Source organism: Labeo rohita, chromosome 2, assembly GCF_022985175.1.
Source record: "Labeo rohita strain BAU-BD-2019 chromosome 2, IGBB_LRoh.1.0, whole genome shotgun sequence".
Classification (NCBI taxonomy): domain Eukaryota; kingdom Metazoa; phylum Chordata; class Actinopteri; order Cypriniformes; family Cyprinidae; genus Labeo; species Labeo rohita.
Genome location: NC_066870.1, coordinates 20,662,668 through 20,687,427, shown reverse-complemented (window position 1 = coordinate 20,687,427; position 24,760 = coordinate 20,662,668). Strand labels below are relative to the sequence as shown.

The 24,760-nt window shown below is 36.4% G+C and overlaps 1 protein-coding gene across 1 annotated transcript; it reads right to left on the bottom strand.

The window, feature by feature from the left end:
• Positions 1 to 1,720: 1,720 nt before the first annotated feature.
• On the bottom strand, positions 1,721 to 24,414 carry marchf6 (membrane-associated ring finger (C3HC4) 6). Its single transcript, XM_051128770.1, has 26 exons — positions 24,124 to 24,414; positions 22,462 to 22,561; positions 21,250 to 21,323; positions 18,412 to 18,555; positions 18,225 to 18,297; positions 17,852 to 18,020; positions 15,696 to 15,888; positions 15,549 to 15,610; positions 15,428 to 15,460; positions 15,291 to 15,342; positions 15,109 to 15,167; positions 14,932 to 15,012; positions 14,266 to 14,334; positions 13,450 to 13,524; positions 13,100 to 13,234; positions 12,894 to 13,013; positions 12,368 to 12,468; positions 10,392 to 10,529; positions 9,802 to 10,006; positions 9,613 to 9,682; positions 8,214 to 8,395; positions 7,886 to 8,020; positions 6,438 to 6,527; positions 6,193 to 6,325; positions 5,377 to 5,512; positions 1,721 to 3,563 (listed from the first exon to the last, which is right to left on the bottom strand). Exons 1-26 carry the CDS (start codon positions 24,140 to 24,142, stop codon positions 3,476 to 3,478), a joined length of 2,736 nt encoding a protein of 911 aa, XP_050984727.1. The 5' UTR covers positions 24,143 to 24,414; the 3' UTR covers positions 1,721 to 3,475.
• Between the last annotated feature and the right edge of the window lie 346 nt (positions 24,415 to 24,760).

Here is a 24,760-nt window from a genome sequence, read left to right as displayed (position 1 = left end):
CAGTTCATTATCCACTATAGGAAAATAACAATGTGCAGTACATGGTAAAACTATTTGCACTACAAACCAGCGTGTTCATAATTAAGATAATACATTAAAATAATGGTAAGACACACCAATTTGCAATATCAAGCAGCAAAATGAGCTGTTTTGTACAGCTGAAAATAGCTTAAAATACATATATAATAGCAATAATAATTATTTCAAATGGTTTTACTGAATAAAACTGTTAAAATACATAACATATTACAAACAGAGCTAAATGTACATTACGCATTATAGCAAATGTCTGCAGAGGGTGCCAACGGCCTGACGATTGTTTTACACTATACTGTGTGATATAATCCTTGTTTAATATTGACTAAATACCATTTAATTCAAACGTCCACTTAATCTTTAATATTTAGTCATTTCATTATGAAAGAAAAACTATGGCCACTGTAATTTCTTGAATATGTAAATGTCCAAACGTGTAAGTTCAGAGTGAGGATTTAAACTTTTATTTTGAAATCGCGATGAACAGTTAGCATACTGAGAAAGATATTTATGTATACTCCTATTTTTGGGTATGTTTATAAATGATTTACCGTACAAATCTTACGAAATAGCACACGTTGCGTTCCCAGATTAACATTATAATAAACGCAAACTCACAAGAACATGCAGAAATGGAGTTTGAGTAAGCCTTTTCAATCATGTAAATGACAACAGTTTATGAAGCAGCAAATTACGTTACTGTGAACGGAGCCGCTCTGACATGCACATACATAACCTACATATGTGAAAAAATAACATGTATTAAACCTGCATCGCATATATTTATTTCATTGAACCAGAGCGTTTGTGAATTCTTAATAGCATTATGCTGTATTAAGACTTTTCAATGGATTTAATATGTGGAATGTGCCAATTCCGACACAGATTTCCAATTACTCTACAGCTTTTTTTTTTAACGGAATACTTGAATAGAGTTAAGGAATTGTTGCAGCCCTACTTTTATGCCACAGTAAACATGCTCGTCACTCCACACAGAGAAGAGAGGGGCGGGGCGAGCAGAGCTCATTTGCATTTAAAGCAGCCTCAACCAGAATGAGATGATTTTTGCAGAGCCGATTTTGGCAAGGTAAAAAGGGTGTTGTTTTACACTACCATTGATAATTTTTATAATATACCAAAGTATATTATAGACTTTTCATGAAGACCCTAAAGAATCATATCAACTTGAAAATCGGAAAATCTGATGACCCCTTTAAAGATTTCTCCAAACCTGTTCTGATGAACAAACAAACTCATGAATCTTGGACAGCCTGAGCGTGAGTAAAAAGGCAAATTTTCACTTATGGATGAACTATTCTTTAAAACATTTAATGAGATCAAAGCATATTAAGACAAAAAGCAGTCGGGTTCGTAAGATATTGCTAAAAGAGTTGATGCCATTATTCTACATGCTTACAGGAAACGTCTGATTCTGAATGAAATGGCCTTTCCCTGCATTTTGCTGTTCTCATTGTGTAAATAATCAATCTTATAAAGTCAGATGTTGCAAAACGCATTATTGTGATACATCAGACGTGGTTTAAAGTCATTTTTATACTAAACATCTTTATATTACACTGACCGTAATAAACACATTATTCGATTTCTAATTCATTTGGCCAGTGAATTGTGTAAAATAAGTATACGAACGAGAAGTTTGATTAAAGACACAAAGCAGCGTAAGTACTACACTTTGTGATTTAATATTTGTAATAAAAGTTTTCAACAAACAAAAAAAAATTGTCTGCCATTATGAGGATGTAATTGTTACAGCGAGAGCCTCCTAGCAGGAGGTTTGAAAACATTCAGAATACTGAATACTTCTCACACAAACATGCTATGAAAAGGAAAAGGCTTAGTAAACCAGACACACGAAGGTGTTTAATGCTGGACCACTACCTTAACCTGGATTCTAGCTGACCTCAGAAAACTTTAGAGGAAATCAAATCGATGGCTGATCAAACATGAAAACGGTGTCACTAGTTGCACATATAAAAATAGAACATTTGCCTTTCAGAGGAGCGCAAGCTATCAAGAAGCATACAGTATCCAGTTTCAGTGTAATAAGATACTATAAGGTCACTTATAGAATCTCAGCGCTGATTAACACTATCTCTAAAGCCGTCTGAGACAAATTCTTGGGGAATCGCGAACCTGTAACAGACGCAGCGAATTTGAAATGGAGAAAAACATACTCTGCTACGAAGAATCGAAAAGTTTACATTATTTACAAATGCGTCGAGGATCTCCTCCTTACCTATAGACACGAAACTCTTCTACCGAACCGAAGCAAGAATCATAACCCACGTTTCGGCTGAAAATTTGATGAATTTTAGCGAGCTCCCATACTTAAAAATTTGGTCTAAAGAGTTTCCCAACTATTGCTGCTCTTAAAAGACGCTTTCTTAAATTAAAAAAAGTGCATCAACCTGTGTACGTGCCAGAGTTACATCTATGAGAAAGTGTCGCTAGGCCATGCTGAGCACGAGACGGACATACAACGGTCGATATCAACTTGAACGGCAAACAAATATGCTAGCTCAACCACTGACGCAATTAGCACTCTAAACGGTCTTCTAAGCTACTCGAAAGGATTGAACGAAGAGCTAGCAGGCAGAGATCGGTTTCGCGGCTCACTGTGAGCCATAAACTCTACCGTCGAACTACGCTTCGGCTGCTAGATACTGACTGTGCTTCTGTGTTCTTGAATTGGTAAACAACAGTTGCAGGTGAACCGTTGGTGAAAGAAATTCCCTCTTTTCCATACGACAGGAAGCAGACGGACGTGGCGTTCAATCCGCCTCCATCCGCTTCTGGTCTGCACATAAAATTAGGGAGGTTAAAGCGTCGAGAAGTGAAGGTAAGACACACTACCGAAAGCATCAAATCAAACAAGACCCTCTCATTCAAAAACTTCAAGATCATATTTCATTGAAAATTCAAAACTAATAAATAAAAAGGTACTAGGGTGACAGTCCAGCTCCATTACGACCCAGACGTTTCGAGAGACATTTCATCCCTGGAGTCTGAGTGGCCTCTCCACGAGGGTGATGAAAGAAACCATGTGGGTCGAGTCTTGCCACGAACAAATCTCCACAAATAAGGTAACAACTAGATTTAATAAATTAATACACATACTTTTTTTTTTTTTCGTTTTTTTCCTTTTAAGGAGTGAGACATTCTTTTTAATCCATGGTTGGTTGGCTGTAGGGATTCACTCTTTCGCCCGTTTATGTACATGGGTCTTTCGCCCCTTTTCGCTGGCAGGGTCAGAGAGGCCAGAGGCCAGTTTTTTTTAAGAGTCTTATCGGATGTGCTGGATGTATGGTTGCACACAGAGAGAGCAGGAGAGGAAGGCTCGTTCAGTCGTTCACGCATGCTCACACATGCTCACTCACTCGCACACAAAAACATCGACTCCAAAGCAATCCCAAGCTCTTTACTCCTGCACTGAACTGCTGTGTGTGGTAGTGCTGGGCTTGCCAGATTTCCGTTCGTAGTTCACAAGTCTCTGTCCAACGAGGTACCTGCATGAACGAAGAAAAAACAAAAGACATCAGCACAAAGCACAAATAAACAAGGCTGTCAGTAAATCAGGTGTGAAGTGAAAGACAAATTGCTTATTCAAAAGTAGGAAATAAATTCTGTATATATATATATATATATATATATATATATATATATGCCGTATTATATTGCTCATATTATATTAACATATAATAACAATTACTAGGTAGGAATTTTAGGTAACTGTTATAACTGATTATTTTATTTAAATCAGTTTTGGATAGAAGTCCCATATGCTCACCCCAGCTGAATTTATTTATTGTAAAATATTATTACAATTTTCTCTGTGTTTTTTTTTTTAATCATTATTATTATTATTATATACTTTAAAATGCAATTTACTACTATGATGCAATGCTGAATTTTCAGCAGGCATTAACCTAGTCTTTAGTCTCACATGCTCCTTCAGAAATCAATTTAAAGTGCTGATTAGATGCGCAAAATACATTTTTTATTATTAGTAATGTTAAAAACATTTGTGCTGTTTATATATTTTATATGTTTGTGAAAACAGGTTTTTTTTTTCCCCAAGATTTTTTGATGAATTAAAAGTTCTAAATATTTATTTGTAATAGAATTTTTTTTAATAACATAATAAATGTCTTTACTAGGGTTTCCCCCTAATAGTTGACTAACTGTTAGTCAATGAGATGAGGCTTGGTCGACCAAAAAGTTATTAGTCGCAGAAAAAAAAATTTATTCCAATAGGACTTAACTGACAGATCGTTAATGGCTGGTCTATAGCACATCAGGCAGGACATCCAATTACACTTCCATTCAATCTAATGTTCACTTAAAACGTGTGCTATTGAAGAGTCTGTGTGGAGTGTGCAAGCTGAATAATAGCACGCATGATGGATGGAAGCGCCGGTGCGGTCACTTGCTCTTAAAATACTGTCAATTTTGGTTATACAGATAAGAGTAACACATCTTTTGAATCTGTAAAGACTATGTTTATTTGTGTGCACTCCCAAAAACAACGGAACGTTGTGCTTTTGTAAAATAATGAAAGCAGACAGGATCAGCTTTCCGCCATCTCAGTCTCTGTGAACTTAAGTGCGAAACTTCGAAACTCTGTGTATACTTCTCTTATAGACGAAAAAAATATAGGCCATCTATAGAGAGTAAAATGTCTACTTTTAAATGCACCAATTCAAATGGAAAATAAATATTCTCAGATTATGTAATCCATATGCAACACGCATACAGGTGCATCCACTACTGCGGAGATGACGAGTGTTGCCGACTTCATCTCTTAAGCCGAAAACAAAGAAAGCAGTTTATCAATATATTATTAAAACATTAATGAAGCCTACTTGCTATTTTCCCTGACATATTAATAATTATTATATCTGCTGGCGCACTGCGGCAAGCTTTTTTTGTGTGCGCTTGAGCGCTTATTAGGCTATGTAAGCAGTAAAGAGCTTGCTATTATTATTTATATGGTTTATTAATAAATGTGTGACTAATAGTCAACTAATGCTTAAAATAAACAACTACTAATTGACCAGAAAAATCTTTAGATCTTTAGGTCGAGGGCAGACCTAGTCATTACTATCAATTTTAATCAATTCAGTACATCCTTGAGTAAAAGTATTATTTCATAAAACAAAATCCAAATCTCCAAATCTCTGAGCGGTAGAGAAAATGGATGGCACACTAATAAAAATGCTTTCATACGTATAAAAACGTCTGTGAAATCAAATCCACTAGGCATTTGTATTGGCAAGTTCTTATGAAACCAGTTAATTTCCGACACTGCTCAAGACTCACTTGTCATTCTTGATGTGCTCATAAAGGCGCTTGAATTGTCGGATTTGGAAAAAGAGGATACCCATCAGCACCACTACCATCAGAAGGAAGGGGTAGATTCTCCTCTGCACCAGATTCTGCATTTCCATAGTGACCCCTGTTCAGAGAGACAAGAGCTGGTTAGAAACCCTCTGCAAGTAAAACATGTCTTAAGACACATGATGGTTGTTGACTGTTTAATTAGGATTTCAGGCAAAAAGAGTTCTATTTCAAGTGACTGAGGTCCTTGAGAATTCACCTGGCCTTCTTAAAGCACGCAGATATCCCTAACGTTCGGTAGCACAGCCGGCGATGAGCTAATTTTACCATACTACTCCCACAACAGCCTCTGATACAGCCAAAACGCTTTCAGTGGTGCAGTAACAGAAATTAGTCAGTATATGTGAACATATGCAGCACGATGGTGGTCTGCTCTTTATTGAGCCCCAAAGAGAGCTGGAAGTGTCCCGACACGAACAAACACGCATTTATTGGAATCTTAAATGTCACTATACAACTCCCAAATGGAGGATGAAAGGGGACCAACTGTTCAGATATCATCTGAATTTTGCATTTAAAGAGCTCAAGTAGACATTTACAATGCAGCTGTTATAACTGCAGTTTTTCCTCGTTGATTGAAGACCACTCGAGGCTTCACATGATGAAGCCACTCAAAACCACTTCTAAAGATGGGAAATCAAACAAGGTCCAACTGCAACGACAGTGTCGTTTATGATGATGTCCAGGATGAGAAAACAGTAAGGTTTTTGATAACTTCTGAAAACTGTTTCTACCCACCTAGAAGGGGGACGATGCCTACGGCAATCACATAGGGGATGCAGAGAGAAAGCAGCAATACAGCGATGACCGGGGCCGCCAGCTTCCTGATGATGAAATGAAGATCTATGTTCCTGATTCCATTGGCATACACCTGAAATGCAGTAAATCATTCAGTTAGTGAGTGCACCCATCTACAGTCAAGCATCTAGACCCGTAACAGCACCACAGAGAGCATGAACAAACGAGTCACTGCAGCCACTAACCTGCTCAATAACGGTTTTCAACCACCACTGGGGACCCATGAGGGTGATGGCAGCAATGATTTTGGCATGCAGCACTCCTAAAGCCCAGTCCTTAACGATATAGAGAAAAATAAGAGTCAATAGCACTGACACGGCCATACCTTTGTGCCCCACTTAGCGCCTTTGGAAATTAAGTTCTCCAAACAGGATGGATTAGATTAGTAGGGCAAAAGGAGTCTTTTGAAAAACTGCCTGCTGCTGGAGTAAATCCAAGCGAAATCTGTTTTCCGGTACATCGCTGACACAGCTCATTAGCTCAAACAGAGAACAGTACAGGGCACAAAAACAAAAGCTGGGTCAGATAAATACTGACACACAGCGGACATGTCAGATAAGAACACAGTTGCTACAGTAAGTTCATGTTATTTTTGAGTATGAAAAACTAACCCTGAAGAACAGAAAATTATTTCATTTACTCATCATCATACTGTCCTAGATATACATTTCTTTATATTAACACAAGCAAAGGCTTTTAGAAAAATAATTCATCTATGAGCTCATGTGATGCAAGCATACTTGCCCCATTAAATAGACTCACAGAGATGGATTTTAAAAATGTATTTGTGTTTTTAAGAAAAAAAAATCATATACATCTTAAGACAGCATGAGGGTGAGTAAATGGTAGGAGAATTTTCATTTTTGGGTGGCGTATCCCCTTAACACATGTGGCTTCTTACTGGAGAAACCATATATACTGTGAACATCAACACACTCGCCAGTGACGTTCCATAAATGACAAATCTGTAATGTATTCACCCTCATAATGTAATCTGGCTAAATACAGTTATCTAATTTTCTTCTCCAACTTCAAAATCATCCTACATCGCTGTTTTACCATTTTTGTAAAGGGTGATTGATCTTCTTTGCACATTCACTTTGTAAACACTTGGTCGGTACTTCTGCAGCGATGTAGGACGATTTTAAAATTGGAGGAGAAAATGAGATGAAAATGACCGATCGTTTTGCTAGATAAGGCCGTTCTTCCTTGGCTGGGATCGTTTAGAGCCCTTTGAAGCGCCATTTAAACTCACAGGCACCATCGAAGTCCATTTTTTTTTCCATGTTTTCCTCAAAAAATAATTTCTTTATGGCTGAAGGAAAAAAAGGCATGAACATCTATGACAACGGGGTGAGTACATAAACTGTACATTTTTGTTCTGGAAGTGAACTACTTCTTTAAAAAAGTATTCTCGTAGCTTTGTAACATTGTGGTTGAACCACTGATGTCACATGGACTATTCTGGTCCTTGAACGTGTCAGTTGCAGTCTAATGCATAAATGTTAAAAATATCTTAATTTGTGTTCTGAAGATGAACAAAGGTCTTACGGGTGAGGGTGAGTAATTCATGACAGAGTTTTCATGTTTGGGTAAACTCCCTTTAAGAGCAGGACAATTATTCATACTTTACCTGCCAGGGGTAGAACAGAGGCGTCTGATCCAGTGGCACTCTGAGAGGAGCTACAATCACCAACTCGAACAACAGTCCCAACAGCAGAGGGATCACTCCAGCCAAAAGCACAGCCACAATAAGTGTCTTCATAATCTGAATTCACACAAATCAGCAACACGGCTCATTATGGAATCATCTGTCTTTGGTTTTCTTTGTATGTCATGCTATGTTGCAGTAAAATAACCCCAAACTCCTATTTTGAACCAACTTTGTCTATTCCTCTTTTTCGATTCCTTTCATTTTGGAGGAAATATTTAAGGTACAAGGAAACCACTGCATTCAGTACCATGAGGGTCCACTCCTGAACCTTGAGCAGGATGACTCTCCGGCCCTGAGGCATCCAGGCCAGCAGCACTGTGATCGCTCTGATGGAGAGCCAGCACACATACAGTCCACATGCTGCAGTGTACAGCTCATGGATCTTAGCACTGCCAGTCCAGAAAGACATCAGCCAGCGTCCAGTAAACACTGTGACAAACACAAATAAAAGAGTTTGTCTCACAGATTTTTGGCAGTGCTCTGAATTCTCTAAGCTCTCTTTCTCTCTCTGAAAGCAATTATGAATATTTAATAACCGCTGATTACAATAAGTTACAAAAATAAACAGTAATATGAATTCTGTTATTATTCCACAGAGCATAAAATGAAACATTTGAGTAACACAGATTCCTTGTTAGGTATTACATGTATTTACTATAGTAATACCAGAATATTACACAATTACAAGCAACTAAACCTAAACCAAACCCTAATCCTAACTCTATATGTTGTTAATTCATATTATTCAGTGCTTACACTGCCCTCCAAAAGTTTGGAAACACCCCTGGCAAAGTGTGGTTTTGGACGATATCAGCATAAATCCTTATCATTTGTGCAAATACATTAAAGTAACTTGACATTATCATTGAAGACCAGCAATAATAATTTATTTTGATTACATAATGGCGATATATACATGGCAAAGTCAGACATGCCCCTTTGCCAGCTGTGATGCCTGGTTACTGGTTTAACCAGGTTTTTAAAAGATTTTTGGGTCAGGACACCTTAATAGCTTCAACAACTGATTGCCAATTAAGTTTAGAATACAATGAAATTAGGCCCAGATTATGCACAGATGTAATAGCTGCTAATGGTGGATATTTTGATGAATCAAAAATGTACGATTTTTCTATGTATAAACTGTTTATGTAATAAAATATGTTTTCGTAGTTTGTGTTGCCCCTTATCAGCGCAAAATTAATCACAAATTAAAAAGGATTCATGCCAATATTGTCCAAAAACCCACTTTTTTAGGGCGTTTCCAAACTTTTGGAGGGCAGTGTAAATGTAATTACACAGTCAAGAAGAACCTTTAAAATGAAGTGAACCGAAATTTCCAAGACTGCGATGGTTGACGTTTTACATGCAATTACAAATAACAGGGACTGAATATCCCAAGTTCGAAAACAGATTTAAAATATTAAAATATCATTAAAAAGGTCCATAAGACTAATGTGCTTAAGTCATGCAAAGTCAAATGACAGATTAGTGTGATGAACACACTGAAATTTTATTCACTTATTTCTGAATCCTTTTTGAACCTCATAATTGTAAATAAAAAAAGTGCAAAGAAAGTAAGTCACACAGGATTGTAAAAATATGAGAGTGAGCAAATGATAAGACATCCAAATTTGTTGGACTCTCACCTGGTAGCGTGAGACACACCAAACTGGCCAAAAGCAGTGTCACACACATGAACAAAATCAGCAACACAATCTACAGGAGGGGTCGAAAGAGGAAAATAAACATTAAAGAACATTAAATTTGAGTTTTTAAAAAATAAAAAAAAATATCAAAACATTCACTGAAGTATAAAAGTATACAGGATAGAGTACCCTCAGAGGGAATTTCATGGGCCGGTGATAGGGCTGAAAGCCCACTGGGCCCCCCTGCTGCAGTATGGCCTGGTGGGCAGCATGCAGTCCTTCTCCCACCACAGGAATGGCGTTGTTTCGGGCCTGTTGGTTGTTGTTGTTGGCTTGCTGGTTGGCATTGTTCTCATTGTCTTCCTGGTCTCCCAGCAAGTAAGAATGCAAGTCTCTGAAAAGTCAAGAAAGCGATTAATGAAAAGTGAACCAAACCCTCCTGGTAAAATCACGGTGTAGGCATAATGTACATTAGAGTCTAAAGTTTAGAGGTCCCCGGCTCAAATTTTTGATTTTGCTAATATTTTTTCTGAAGAAAGATGCACATTTATAGTGATGAAAGCCAAAATATTGAATGTCATGAATGAATATTTACTGAGTAATCCACTATTTTGTAGAGGGCGGTCAAAATGGCAATTTTCACTTGAGATTCAGAAAAGCTCAATTCTAGTGATAGATTTTTTTTTTTAGAACAACAGGGAGAACCAGGAAAGGTCACTTCAGTCCACGAGGTTAACGGACGTAATGAGCAACAGGGTAAATATGTATGTGGGACTCACAACAAGTAGCCAGCGGTCACGGTCCACGCTCGCACCAGACCTTTGAGCCACTGCCGCGTATGCCCCTGTTCCAAAAGAGCAGGAAGAACAACCTGCAACAATAGCAACTCCAGAGACAGCTCACTTACTGGAGCATCGCTGAGAAAGAGAGAGAGGGAGAGGAAGTGATTACATTTGTATATACACTACTAGTATCACTGTTCTTAGCAATAGAGCTGTTCAGGCATGACATCAATTTGTAGGTCACCCATAATGTTAAACCTCCACAGGCTCCCTATGGAATATCTAATTGGTTTTTAGAAATAAAATGGCCTGGGAGTCATCTTACTACATCTGTAGCAGTTTTCCAGCCCTTACACCACCCTTTGCTCCTATTTAAATAACAATTTCACACCATGACTCCCAGACAAGCTTGTGTTATTTCATCCTTTCAAATTTGTGAATACTAATAGGAACATTTTAAAATAGAGCCAAAACTACTGTCCCTTTTATGTGTGAATGAGCTTGCTGTGGTGTAATGTCTCTAAATAAGATTGTAGTCACTATGTAGCAACTTGCTGGTTGTTAAAAAATATCTCCGTTTTTGTCCCTACAACAAATGTCAGTGCAGTCTAGTGTTGTTTTGGACTCTAAAAGCAGAAGCAGAAGCACTACTTTAACCTCTTTTTTGTGTTTCACGGAAGAAAGTCATACGAGTTTGGAAGTTCAAACATTAGCTTTCTCAGTCATTCAAACAATATTTAAAAGCCCCTGACTCTTTCCACAGAAGTCAGAGTCAGTGCCCTAACAAACACTACAGCTGTTCAAAGTACTCTAGTGACAAATGTAAAGCTCAGTGCTGCTGAGAGGACAGCAGGGTTACATAGGGTAAAATACCCTACACAAACACAGAGTGAGGGAACTTTCGACAGCATTATTGTTGTGGACGTTAAAATAATAACTCTCTGCAAGATCAGACTGTAGTAATGCTCTGCTGGGAATGATGCCATCAGGTGTAACACACCTGCCAAATGATGCAACAGGCCCACCTGACACCACAGAGAGTCCTGACACTCATTAGGTAACGAAGCAAAGGTCTGCCATGACAGCAGTAATTAGCACTTCACATTTATGGCCCTTTTAAACATGAAAGCCACACAGAGAAAAAACTTTGCTTCTTTTCTGGTTGTAATCTCCGCCTGGATTTATACAGCAAAACCACCAAACAACACTTGTTCTCAAGCTCTGAATCTTTATACAAAGTTATGTTATCACAAGTAAGGCTGCAAAACAAAATGCGATTAATCGATGTGTGTATTGTGTATATTTATTATGTATATATAAATACACACACATGTATATATTAAGGAAAAATATGTTAGATTTATATGTAAAATATTTATATTTATAAAGTGTTTGCATACAAATACATACAATACATTTGAATTAGGGCTGTCAAACAATTAATCACATAAAAAAATAAAAGTTTGCATGTATATATATATATATATATATATATACACACACAGACACACACACACAAATTAATGTATATATTTAAGAGAGATATGCCATTTATGTACAAAATATTTTTATTTATATAACATATAAATTATATAAAAATTAGAATAAATACATATACTTGTAAAAATTTCTTAAATATATACATGAATGTGTTTGTATTATATATACATATATGTAATTATATATAACCACAGTACACACACATATATTCAAACTCAAACTTTTATTTTGTATGCGATTAATCGCGGTTAATCGTTTGACAGCCCTCACTTAAATATTTTTTAAAACTATATACATGTGTGTGCGCATTTGTATAAAATATAACAGTTATACACAGTACACACACATATAGTAGGCAAACAAACTTTTATTTTGAATCAATTAATTGCAAATAATTGTTTTGCAGCCCTAATCACTAGGAACATTCAGCTTTAAGATTTTATGATAATGAGGTGAAAATACATCTTATTTACCTGTACAGCATCACATTGTAAGGAAGAAATGAAGGGAAGATGTGTTTGATTATCCGGATAGGAAGCCACAACATGAGAAGAACGATTGAGCCAAACACAACCTGAACAGGAGAGAGAAAAAAAAAAATCATTTAAAAACACAGAGAACAGAAAAGTATGAAACACCTAAGGGGACATGGTAATGGAAAAATATGAAATTGAAGGAAAAAGTTTAAGTGCTTTTGCACTCTTTCACAAAAGTATTTTCTCCTGAGAAACTCTGTGTTTTGCTCACAAAACATTTGCATTCTCTCACAAGAATCTTGAACACTAAAATATAGTTTTTCCTCCCACCTTATATTTTTCCATCACTAAAATTTTGTGAGTGAATGCAAAAGTTTTTAGGAGGAAAACTATACTTTTGCAAGCAAATGCAAAACCACTGAATAATCTTTCCTCCCATCTCTTTTTTTTTTGTTTACCATCACCATGCAATTTATAAAGAGATGTTAAAAAGAATCTCAAAAAGAGGTGAACATTTACTCACCACTGACAGTATGAATCGTCTCAAGTGTCTATATATTGGCAAGTGTATCATTTCTTGCACTGGGTTGAAATCTGGATCATTTAGATTTCTGAGAAACCACAAAACTCCAGGCCTTAGAACCTAAGAAATACAAGAACAGCGTTTAAATTCCTTAAACATCTCCTGAAAAATCTTCTGCATGAGTAAACCGATATAGAAATGCGCACCTCTCTGAGTAGAAGAATGAAAGAGGCGAAATAGAAGACGTAGACCATCCCCACCAGCCAATGAAGAAACATAGTGGTCCCTGGCGCTGATTCAAAACTCAACTCTCGGTCTTTCAACGAGGCATCAAACATTTCCTACAAAACAAACAAGATAAACAAATGTTGACCTTTATTGTATAACAAATACAACGTTTAAGGTTCCTAAACTAAACTTGGTAAAACTTTAAAGATGCACACCGAGATGAATAGGAATGCTAAACAATCGCTTTCTCCAATTATCACATTTCTTTTTGGCAAACAGAAATGAGTTATCATACCTTAAATTAGTTTGATAAAATGAAACTAAATACCAGAGAGCAGATATCAAGCCACCAGCCGCAGATGAGGGGGAACACGCCAATCTCTACAACTACTAGAAGAGACACCTGGAAGAAATAAAAGATGATCATTTAATATAAGCCTCAATAAAAGACATACAGTCAAACCAAAAAGTATTCAGACACCAGATATCATTTTTGATATTTTTTTTACTAATGGGTGCAAGACACTGTAGTTCATTTACGTAAGTGAGGGTAGCAAAATAAAGTAAACTGTGACATATTATACCCAAAAATTCTTCATAAAGTGTACTACCAGTAGAACTGATTAAAATTTGGTACCAAACATTTGATTTAACACTTTGACCTGTTGTTAGCTCAGCACTGAAAATGGTCAACATGTGACTGAAACCTTTGCCTTGCTTTACTCGGTAAATTGCTTACATTGTTTTCATTTCACTTGTGACTTTTTTTTTATTTTTGAGTGTGTGCAGAATTTCAAGTATTTTACTTTTTGAGACACTTTGACCTGACCATATTTTGTTACATACCATTCTATCAAAGTTATCTTTATCAAGAATTTACCATTTACTAGCAAATAGAAAACATATACATACTAGCATAAATAAGTGTATTAGGCCCAGGCCTGTAATCTAAGCTTAGATAATGCAACCTAATTATAGCATTATCTTGACTGAGAACATAGAATTACATTAAATCCCAAAGATCTTTTACAAAACCAGTTTTTGCAACCAGTTAAGTCATTGTTTTCGCCCTGTCTAATTACTCAACAAGTTTAGCAAACATGGCTTTACAGAACAGTGCAAATAAACTGCTGATGTAACTGACCTTTACAACAATGTAGCAGACTCCTAACAAGCGGCGTGATCTTTGAAATCTCACCAGTGCTGCTAATCCCTGAGATCTGAATTAAGGAAAGGAACAATCTGAGGCTGTACTACAGAAACGTCTCATCTTCAGTTAACATACAAGAGATAACATACAAGGGGGAGTTTATGTTATAAACAAGACCTTATCTGAAATCATTATGGTTATTAAATAGATATGACTCCTCATATCAGTCACATTAGCTAAATTTCAGCAAAAATCTGTGAGCAAAAAAAGTCCACTGTCAATAGTGTAGCGATGTATGAGGCACAGCTCACACAGAAGTCACTTTTAGACCATGTGTGAATGCACACAACCAGTTTGAACCGTATCAAGTGGATTTCTACTGAAAATTAATTTGGACCTTAAAAATCCAAACCCTGAAAAAGGATAAACTGCACCTTTAGGTGTGTTTCTGTAATATTGCCTTAGCAGACAACATATACTGAAACTGGATGATTCGGAGGTTGATATGTGGCAATTTCATAAAAAAAACCCAAAACAAAACAAAAAAAAAAGATGCTAGTCATATCTGCTGTGTAACTTCCTGGAAGACTTGGCAAACCAGAGAAGGTAGTTACTCAGATGGTGATTATTTCAGGTGTTCTTAAATGTGTTTAAGGATACATGACACACGATGAGTGTGATGGCTAAAAGGACATATCCAACTATCGTAGTGATGAGTCCCTCAAAGTGTGAGGCGCGAACCTGAAAACAGATTAGAGACAGTTGTCATTGTTGTCGTTTTTTTTTTTTTTTTAAATCAAATTGGATAAAAAGGTCTAAAACTAATCTGATACTTACATATTCTTCAAAACCAAGTCCAACCACTGAGAAGTGGCCAATGTGGTAGGGACAGAAAGCTAAGAAGAGATGATTTTAAGAGTTAAAGTTAGTAACTGAAGAACAGATTCAATGTTTTCATAGTGGTTTACTGAAAATGAAATGTTTTAATTTGGTTTAAACAAATCTGCAGTGATGCTTACCAAACACCAGTATGAAGAGTGTGTTGAGTGAGACCACCCAGAACACGTGCTCCTAAAGCAACAACAAAAAAATCCATTCATTTTTAATTCTTTTGAACTGGATGTATATTGAGAAATGAAATATTTGTGTCACTCACCAGAAAAACCAGGGACCCATCAAGCCCAAGCATCTAAAGAAAGAGGGTGGAACAGGTTTAATGTTTCTCTCAAGATTTTGGTATGACGCACAGTACAGTGATATACAGCACATAGTCTCACCCTTTCCCAAGTGAGCTCTTCTGCTGCACGATCCCATTCTAGAGCATTCCAGTTCATATCATCTGCACAGAACATATACAATGTTGCACCAGTTACCATTTACGCCCACTGAGAAATTTCTCATTTGGTTAATTAAAGCCATCATACCCTGTGCGCCATTGTTGGCATCTGCCACATCTTCAGCTCCTCCATCCTCCTCATCTTCATTATCAAGCTCCATCTCTTCCGCAGGGTCAGCAGGGAGGTCAGGAGCTTCAGCCGCTGCAGCATTTTCTGCTGGAGGTTCGGCTGGAGCAGGCATGGGCTGGTTTTCAGCACCCCCATTACCCTGGCCAGCGGCCTAATGGATTGGATATTAAAAAAAATGAAAAATGAAAATTAGCCTGCTATTTACTCACCATGCAGGCATCCTAGGTGTATATGACTTCCTTCTTTCAGAAGAATCCAGTCGGAGTTATATTAAAAATTATCCTGATCCAAGCTTTAAAATGGTATAGATGTGTGTTTCTCTTCATCAGACCAAAATAAGTCCAATAAAGTGCATTCATCCATAATAAAAAGTGCCTCACAAGGCACCGGGGGTGAATAAAGGCCTCCTGTAGCAAATCGATGCATTTTTGTGAGAAAAAATATCCATATTCAAAACGTAAGAATCACTTTAATCTAGCTTGCGCTCACTGTTGTTCACGGAAGAAGCTCTAAGCGAATGACGTGAGATGTTGGCATTGTGAGTCTCGCACAAACCAAATTCCGTTTGCAGGAGCAAAGAAAAAATTTCCTTACTTCAGCAAAGGAAAACCAGTCTCCTCTTGGTTTATATCGAAATCCTCCGACATTCTTCTTTACAAATCCTTGTTTTGTTTTGGTCTCTCCCCTATGCGTCCGCATTCATCACTTCCGAGCGGCACATACGCAACGCCGACGTCTTACATCATCTGCCCCGGAGATGCTTCCGTGTACAACCAGTCAGTGCAAGCTAAATTAAAGCAATTCTTGCGTTTTAAATATGGATATTTTTCTTACAAAAATGCATCAATTTGCTACAGGAGGCCTTTATTCACCCCCAGAGCCGTTTGAGGCACATTTTATTATGGATGGATGCACTTTATTGGACTTGTTTTGGACTGATGAAGAGAAACACCCATTTATGCCATTCTAAAGCTTGAAAGCGCCAGGACAATTTCTAATACAACTCCAATTGGGTTTGTCTGAAAGAAGGAAGTCATATACACCTAGGATGCCAGGAGGGTAAGTAAATAATGGGCTAATTGTCTTTTTTGAGGGAACTAATGCTTTAATAATGAAGAATTTTTTCTGACTGGAACCAACTATGGTAGAATTTGTACATAAGAGGGTTTGTGAAGTAATAAACTGCATCTGGTTCAATCCAAAAAAAAAAAAAAAACAAGCTGCTATTTTGGTAAGAGTGCAGTCTCCTGAGATTCAGGGGATAATGAGGGATTTGAAGATGACAGAAGGTCAGACAGGCTACTGTGTTGTGCTCAAATCAAAATGATAATTACAGTAAGCAGGAAGCAAAATAAACAAAGAGGGTCATGGCGCAACCTGTATAATTGGTCTCTGAAGAATATCAAGCTTTCAGAAAGTTTTGCTTACTTAAGCTGCAATAAGAATGACATTTTAGCTGTACAGAAGTTGCTGGTGTGGAAAATTGCGAAAAAAAAAAAAAAATGAACACAGAAAGTTTATTGGGCATAATCTGAAGTTTCAGCCACCAAAAAACTGGACTTAAAGTGGCATAATGCCAAACATATGAGAATATTTAAAAACAGAAGCATTTAAAATCTAAATATATCACAGTTTCCACAGGACAGTGATAAGAAATATTTCCTTAGAACCAAATCAGCATATTAAAATGATTTCTGAAGAATTATGTGACACTGAAGACTGGAGTAATAGATGCTGAAAATCAACTTTGCCAAAGGAATAAATTACATTTTGAAATATATTTAAAAAGAAAACTGCTTTTTAATTGTAAAAATTTCACAATATTACCAATTTACTGTATTTTTGATCAAATAAATGCAGCCTTGGTGCAATCTTCTTTCAAAAACATTTTAAAAAAATATTGAATGGTAGTGTAGATCCCAATGTGGTAATGACAATTCAAGAAAATAAGAAAGTATATTGGAATATTAATTTTTTAGTTATTCAATTTTTAGTTATAAAGTTTTATTAGTGCACCACTTTTATTAGTGCACACATTATTCTAAACCCATTAAATTTGAGAGTGTTGCATTCAATTTGATGAAAAGCAGCATAATGTCACATGGATATTGTACCTCATTGGGCGGTCCTGCAGCATTGGCAGGTTGCTGCTGGTTCTGCTCCAACCATAAAGGGGCTCCACCATGAACAATCTGCTCCCGCAGCCACACCAGACTGATGAAGGCACAGAGGGTGCAGGTCACCACAAAACAGCCCTGCAGGCAGTCGGCCAACAAGTTCTCTCTGCAGAGCATGAACATTCACTGATCATCACTTCTGAAACATCCATCCATTACAATTCACCACACAACCACGTCCACGGCTAAACCCGAGACCGCGGTGAGGATTGAAATAACCCATCATGCTCAGAGTTCACAATGAGCTGATCGGCAATGTAAATGAATATTTTAAAGAGAAAACTTGAGAGCTTTCCTGTCTGGTACGTACGTGGAGAGCATGTCTAAGGGCAAAGTCAGGAGGGAGCTTACGGATCCAGTGAACAGACACTTATAGATGCGACCTACAGGAAAAGGAGAACATTATATGAGCAACATGGCATACAACGCACAACATGGGGATAAAGACCGCATACTATTCACAGTGTACAAGACTGTGACCTCTGGGCATCACTTACATGCTGTTAGAGGTACAACCCCCAGCCAAGCGAAGGCAACAAGCGTGTAATGAAACCAGTATCGGATAGCCGTGCCTATACTAGTGACCAGTCCTGCGAAAATGTCCTGCACTGGGAGCCGTGAAGGCATGTCTGGAGAGTAAACTGAAAGAAAAATAGAAGAGGACTGTTATATGCATTTTATATGACAACTGTAGATGAACATTTTGGGCTTCTCTAATTTTAAAAGTGTATCATTAAAGGGACAGTTCACCCACATAGAGAAAATTCAGTCTTTTATTGACACAATAACTGACACGGAAGAGAAGAAATTGTTGAATAAAATCATTATTTTTGTTTTCTCATAGCTTCATAATATTACGATTAAACCACTGACATCACATGGACTATTTTATCAATGTTCTTACTACCTTTCGGGGCCTTGAACATGGTAGTTGCATTGCTGTCTATCATCAAAAATATCTTAATTTGTGTTCTGAAGATGAATTCTATGTGTTTCGAATGATATGAGGGTGAGTAATTAATGACAGAACTTTCATTTTTTCCATTTAATTGGGTGAACTATCCCTTTAAGTACTGAAAATTGGGGATTAAAAATTGTATTTAATTCAAATGAAAAAGGCTCATAATCCTTTGCTCATAATGACAGAAATTACTAAGATTACTGGGTTATTTTCAAAGTTGTTTGATAACTATCTTGCACTTTAATATAGACCATGACTCTGAAATGCCTTTAAAAGCATAATTCTACAAACAGAAGTACGGAAGAGGCGTCTCTAAAGCGCCTCTAAATCTCTTTCAAACTCTGAGAATCAAAACAACAATTATCGTCCACATAAACACAGACTACAACATTTGAGAGGGAACAAAATGTTAACAAGGATGCAGTGCTTATGTGTGTATAACTGTCTAAAATTATGCATCACTTGAGCAGTGCTGGGAAGGAAAAATAACATCTAATTTAATCTAGAGTTTTCTGATGAATGTTGTGATTGATAATCTTAAAATAATTATTTAAAAAACATAATTATTATTACTATTATTTTAAGATTACTATTGCAAAAAACATTACACAAAATAAGAAATATTACTATTGTAAATTTTAAAAACTGAGTATTTAAGAAAAATATTATTTTATTTATTTTACGACTGTAAATGACAATTAATATTTATGGCTGTTTTCATTTGTTCATTTTCATTAAACCATCAAGTTTTTATTTTGGTGGAAAACCACAGGAAGCCCTTTAAGCTTCTCTTTTATTGACAACAGCCGGTATTTGTGTGGGAAATTGGTTGGTGCATGTTCCATACCCATATGCATGCTTTAAGCAACCCAATCTCAAAGCACATAAGAGATCATTTTGTTTGGAGTAGAATTAACTGAGAATCGAGCTGTTTGATATACTGAAAACACAGGATCAGGAACTACTTGTGCGTAAAAGAACACAGTGCTGTGCTTCACTTTGAGTGCATATAGTTATTTAATTTGTGATTTAATAATCGCACCAAACCAACAATTTTGGTGTTATTTTGATTAATTGTGTCATTCTATGTTAAGTAATACATTAAAGGAGAAGTTCACTTTCAGAACAAAAGTTTACAGATAATGTTCTCACCCCCTTGTCATACAAGATGTTCATGTCTTTCTTTCTTCAGTCGTAAAGAAATTATGTTTTTTGAGGAAATAATTTCAGGATTTCTCTCCATATAGCGGACTTTAAAATCATCCTACATAGCTGCAGAAGTACCGACCCAGTGAAAGTGAACGTGCAAAGATCAAACGCCCTTTATATATATACATATTAGGGCTGTCAAACGATTAATCGCGATTAATCGCATACAAAATAAAAGTTTGAGTTTGTCTAATATATGTGTGTGTACTGTGTGGAATTATTATGTTTATATAAATACACAAACTAATGTGTATATTTAAGAGAAATATGTTTTTATGTACAAAATATTTTTATTTATAGATAATATAAATTATATAAAAATTATAATAAATACATATACTTGTAAATATTTCTTAAATATATACACGAATGTGTTTGTATTTATATATACATAATAATTACACACAGTACACACACATAAATTAGGCAAACTCAAACTTTTATTTTGTATGCGATTAATCATGATTAATCATTTGACAGCCCTAATATATATATAAAAGGTAAAACAGCGATGTAGGATGATTTTGAAATAGGAGGAGAAAATGAGATTGAAGTGTTAAACTATATATATTTTTTTTTAGAAAATAACCAATCAACTTGCTAGATAAGACCCTTCCTCCTTTATCATTTTTAGAGCCCTTTGAAGCTGCATTTAATCCTCATTTTGGAAGTTCAAACTCACGGGCACCATAACAGTCCACTATATGGAGAGAAATCCTGAAATGTTTTCCTCAAAAAACACTTTCTTTACAACTAAAGAAAGAAAGACATGAACATCTTGGATGACAAGGGAGGTGAGGACATTATCTGTAAATTTTTGTTCTGGAAGTGAACTTCTCCTTTAAGTTCCCACAGAAAACTAGAAGTAATGCTTTCCAAAAGGCATGTGTTTATCTTCCTCCCAAAGCTTTTGAAGAGCGCACACCATAACTAAATGAAAACACCTTCATTGTAGTAAGCCATGCAACGACTCACTTGTGTAAAAACCTTTTCACCTCAGCAAACAGCAGCTACGTCAGACAACACATGATCAACCCATACAACCCTATTGCTCCAAAGCACACAATCGCTGCTATTGAACAGGCCATTCGAGGCCGTTGTGACTCTATAGAGCCGTTCATGGCTTTACCTCCCCTGAAGAATGTAATGAGAGTGGGTTACTTACTTGGCGTGAAAGCAAATCTGTGCTTGCATAATTCGCAGTACTCTTTTCTGCTGTGTTTAAGCCACTGCACCAAGCTGTGAAAACACAAGAGGGGGCAGGAAGCGGGCGTGAGGATGATGATCTGACTTGTGTGGAAAAGCATAGAAAATCCTGCTTCGTTTCCCACTTCCACAAGGGAAGAATAACAACAGCTGGAACTCGATAGTTGGTCACCGTTACACTGAGGAGGACCCTTGAGCTCATAAGTTACAGCTAGTCGGTTAGTCAAATGCGTGTTGCTGACTTTTTCCATTCAGCAACCAAAAAGCCTGAACACAAAGCCTAACAAAAATAACTGGCCCCAATAGAAAGTTTAACCTAGATCTACTGACAGACATTCAGTTCTAGAAAATGCCAAATTAGCCAATTTAGGGCATTACAGAAATGTGCAATACAACTAAAACATGGTTTTCTTTTTTTTTTGTTTTACTATTTACTATCTTCTTTTGCCAAAGCAATACGCATGTTCAAAAAGTTGGGGTCAGTAACTTTTTCCTTTAAAGAAATTTATACTTTTATTCAGCAAGGATGCATTTAACTAATCAAAAGTAATAGTAAAGACGTTTATAATATTACAAAAGGTTTTTATTTCAAATAAATGCTGTTATTTTCAGCATCCTGACAAAAAAGTATCAGAGTTTCCACAACTGTTTTCAACATTGATACATTGATCACTGTGTTTTTGATCAAACAAATGCAGAATGTTACCGGCCCCCAACTTTTGAACAGTACTGTATGACTTGTTGACTTGTAAGCTTACTAATGAACAGCAAGGCCTTTGTCACATCAGATCATATTCTTGTTTGTCAGAGCTTGGAATCCCTTCTTACATTGCAAGTGGTTTTCCATTTCACGCTGTCCCATTTTTTGCCAATACTGACTCATCTTGAGTAGGACACCGAGAATTATTACTGCGGGACAGCAGGTTCAGTGTAGTTAACTGCTCACATTACATCCTGTGAATTTTATAGCAGGCACAATAAACTAATAATAAAGTGGGCCAGTCATCATTGAATGTTACTTCTAATGACCCATTTCTAAGTCGAATAACAATGCACGCTATAGATCTAACATGACGGAAGGTATTGTCCGACCCAAAAAACATCTTATAAAACAATATATAAAAACATTTATCGCACAAGGAATTTATCACTGAATGAACAAAGCTCTTACCATTCTTGGTGGATGAACTTAATACTTCCAGTACACACGCAGGGATGGTAGAGGGGTTTGTCCTGAGTTCCCTCAGATCGACACACCCTGCATATATCAGCTGCCAGAAAAGATGAGCAAAATTAACATTTTGAAGTGATGTGCACTACCATTCAAAAGTTTTTGAACAGTAAGATTTTTGTTGTTTTTAAGGAAGTCTCTACTGCTCACCAAGCCTGCATTTATTTGATCCAAGGTACAGCAAAGAGAGTAAAATTTTGGAATATTTTTAGTAATTAAAATAACTGTTTTCTATTTTAATATATTTTAAAAAGTAATTTATTGCTGTGATTTCAAAAATGAATTTTTAGCATCAAGTCACATGATCCTTCAGAACTAATTCTAATATTCTGATTTGCTGCTCAATAATAATAATAATAATAATAATAATAATAATAATAATAATAATGATAATAATAATAATAATAATACTAATAACACACATATATATATATATATATATATATATATATTCATTATATTTATTATTATTATTATTGTTGTTGTTGTTGTAAACAGCTGAGTAGAATTTTTTCAGATTTCTTTGGTGAATCAAAAGTTCAGAAGAACAACATTTACCTGAAATAGAAATCTTTTGTAACATTATAAACATCTTTAACATCACTTTTAAATACATTTAAAGGATCCTTGTTAAATAAAAGTTCTATTCATCAAAGAATCCTGAAAAAACAAAAGGGTACTTAACTGCTTCAATGATTAATAATAATAAAAAATGTTTCTTGAATGGCAAATCAGCACATTAAATTGATCTCTGAAGGATCATGTGACACTGGAGTAATGATACTGAAAATATTTCACGTTATTACTGCTTTTGCTGTACTTTGGATCAAATAAAAACAGGCTTGGTGAGCAGAAGAGACTTCTTTAAAAAAAAAAAATTGTATACAAAACACGTTAAATGAGAATGAACAGGATATGAGTGTTGCAACAAACACACTGTACCTGCCAAAACTTGAAAGCATATGAATTATGAAATTAGACTTAATTACGTTTTGTGCTTTGTAATTCACACTGATGAAAAAAGTAGATACAAGCAACATTATTGCGTGCTATCTTGACAGTCAATCTCCTGGTCATCTTTGCCCTCTTGCAATAACAACAGTATAAACCTTAACTAGATAATAATGAATAACATGAGAGACAGCTATCACTCCGGCACACATAAAGTTCAAAAATCAATGGGATACGTTTCACTTATATCATCAAAATTCAGGTGCGTTTACACCTGGCCAAAATACACAAATAAGCCATTCTACGTGAGCTGCTCGTGTTATGATAACGGCTAAAACTACTTTAACATGACTAATGTGCTTTTAACAATTTCCATGACGTCCTGTAAATGTCGAAATCAAGTTCAAATGCGTTTTAGTGTCTTTATTTGGGCGTGCTTGGAGGATGACAGCTGTACTAAACACCAAGCTGGCAGGAAAACATTTAGCTCGTTAGCTTGCAAAGGCCACATCAGTGAAAAATGCATATTTGGCTGCGCGCCCCGGCTAAATCATCACATAATAATAAACGTACTTTTGTCAGAGCTCGTTTAAAAAAATACAAGAAGCAAACAGACAGCAGCCACATTGCCTCCGTGTCTAGACAGCTTACCTTCTTCGGCAGTGTCCATCTTGTACGGTGACGCACTGTCCTCTTTACAGTGAACACATAACACACACCGCGGAACAAAACACGATATCAGCTCACAACTACGCTAAAATACAACATGACGAAATCGATCCACGCATGAACGCCGCATAACCCCGGCCCAGACCCCGTTTTTTTCGTGTAGTGCACACGGATAGCGCTGATCAAGCTACTTGTTGGTCGACTATATTACTGCTCAGCTGAACATGTTTGTGGCCTCTGGATCTGAATGTGCTGCTACGGTTTCGATTTACGGCAGAGCAACGCGCATGCGTAGAATACGCGACACTTTCTAGCGTTTTCCGGTGGTGACTGCGCTGGATTGTTGATGAATGAATTTACATATGAACTACTACAGCTTCATATGCATCATGTTAGCACATTTTTAACATTGCAATCCTTATTATTCTTATTTTTTTATTATTAATACAACATGCAAGCATCATAGTATATGGAATAAACTGTAACTAGGGCACAGTGCCAGCACAGAGGCAGTTTTTGTGGTTTGCATGTATGTTAAGGGGGTGAGGCATAGGACTTTGAATCTTGGTACACCTGGACATGTGCAAACACACATACACACCTTTTCTATTAGGGATAT

Excerpts from the sequence above, each read along its gene's own strand:
- marchf6 (XM_051128770.1), bottom strand. Across the intron at positions 15,611-15,695 it reads TGCCAACAATGGCGCACAGG|ATGATATGAACTGGAATGCT; the intron begins GTATGATGGCTT and ends TGTTCTGTGCAG. Across the intron at positions 3,564-5,376 it reads GAGCACATCAAGAATGACAA|GTACCTCGTTGGACAGAGAC; the intron begins GTGAGTCTTGAG and ends TCGTTCATGCAG.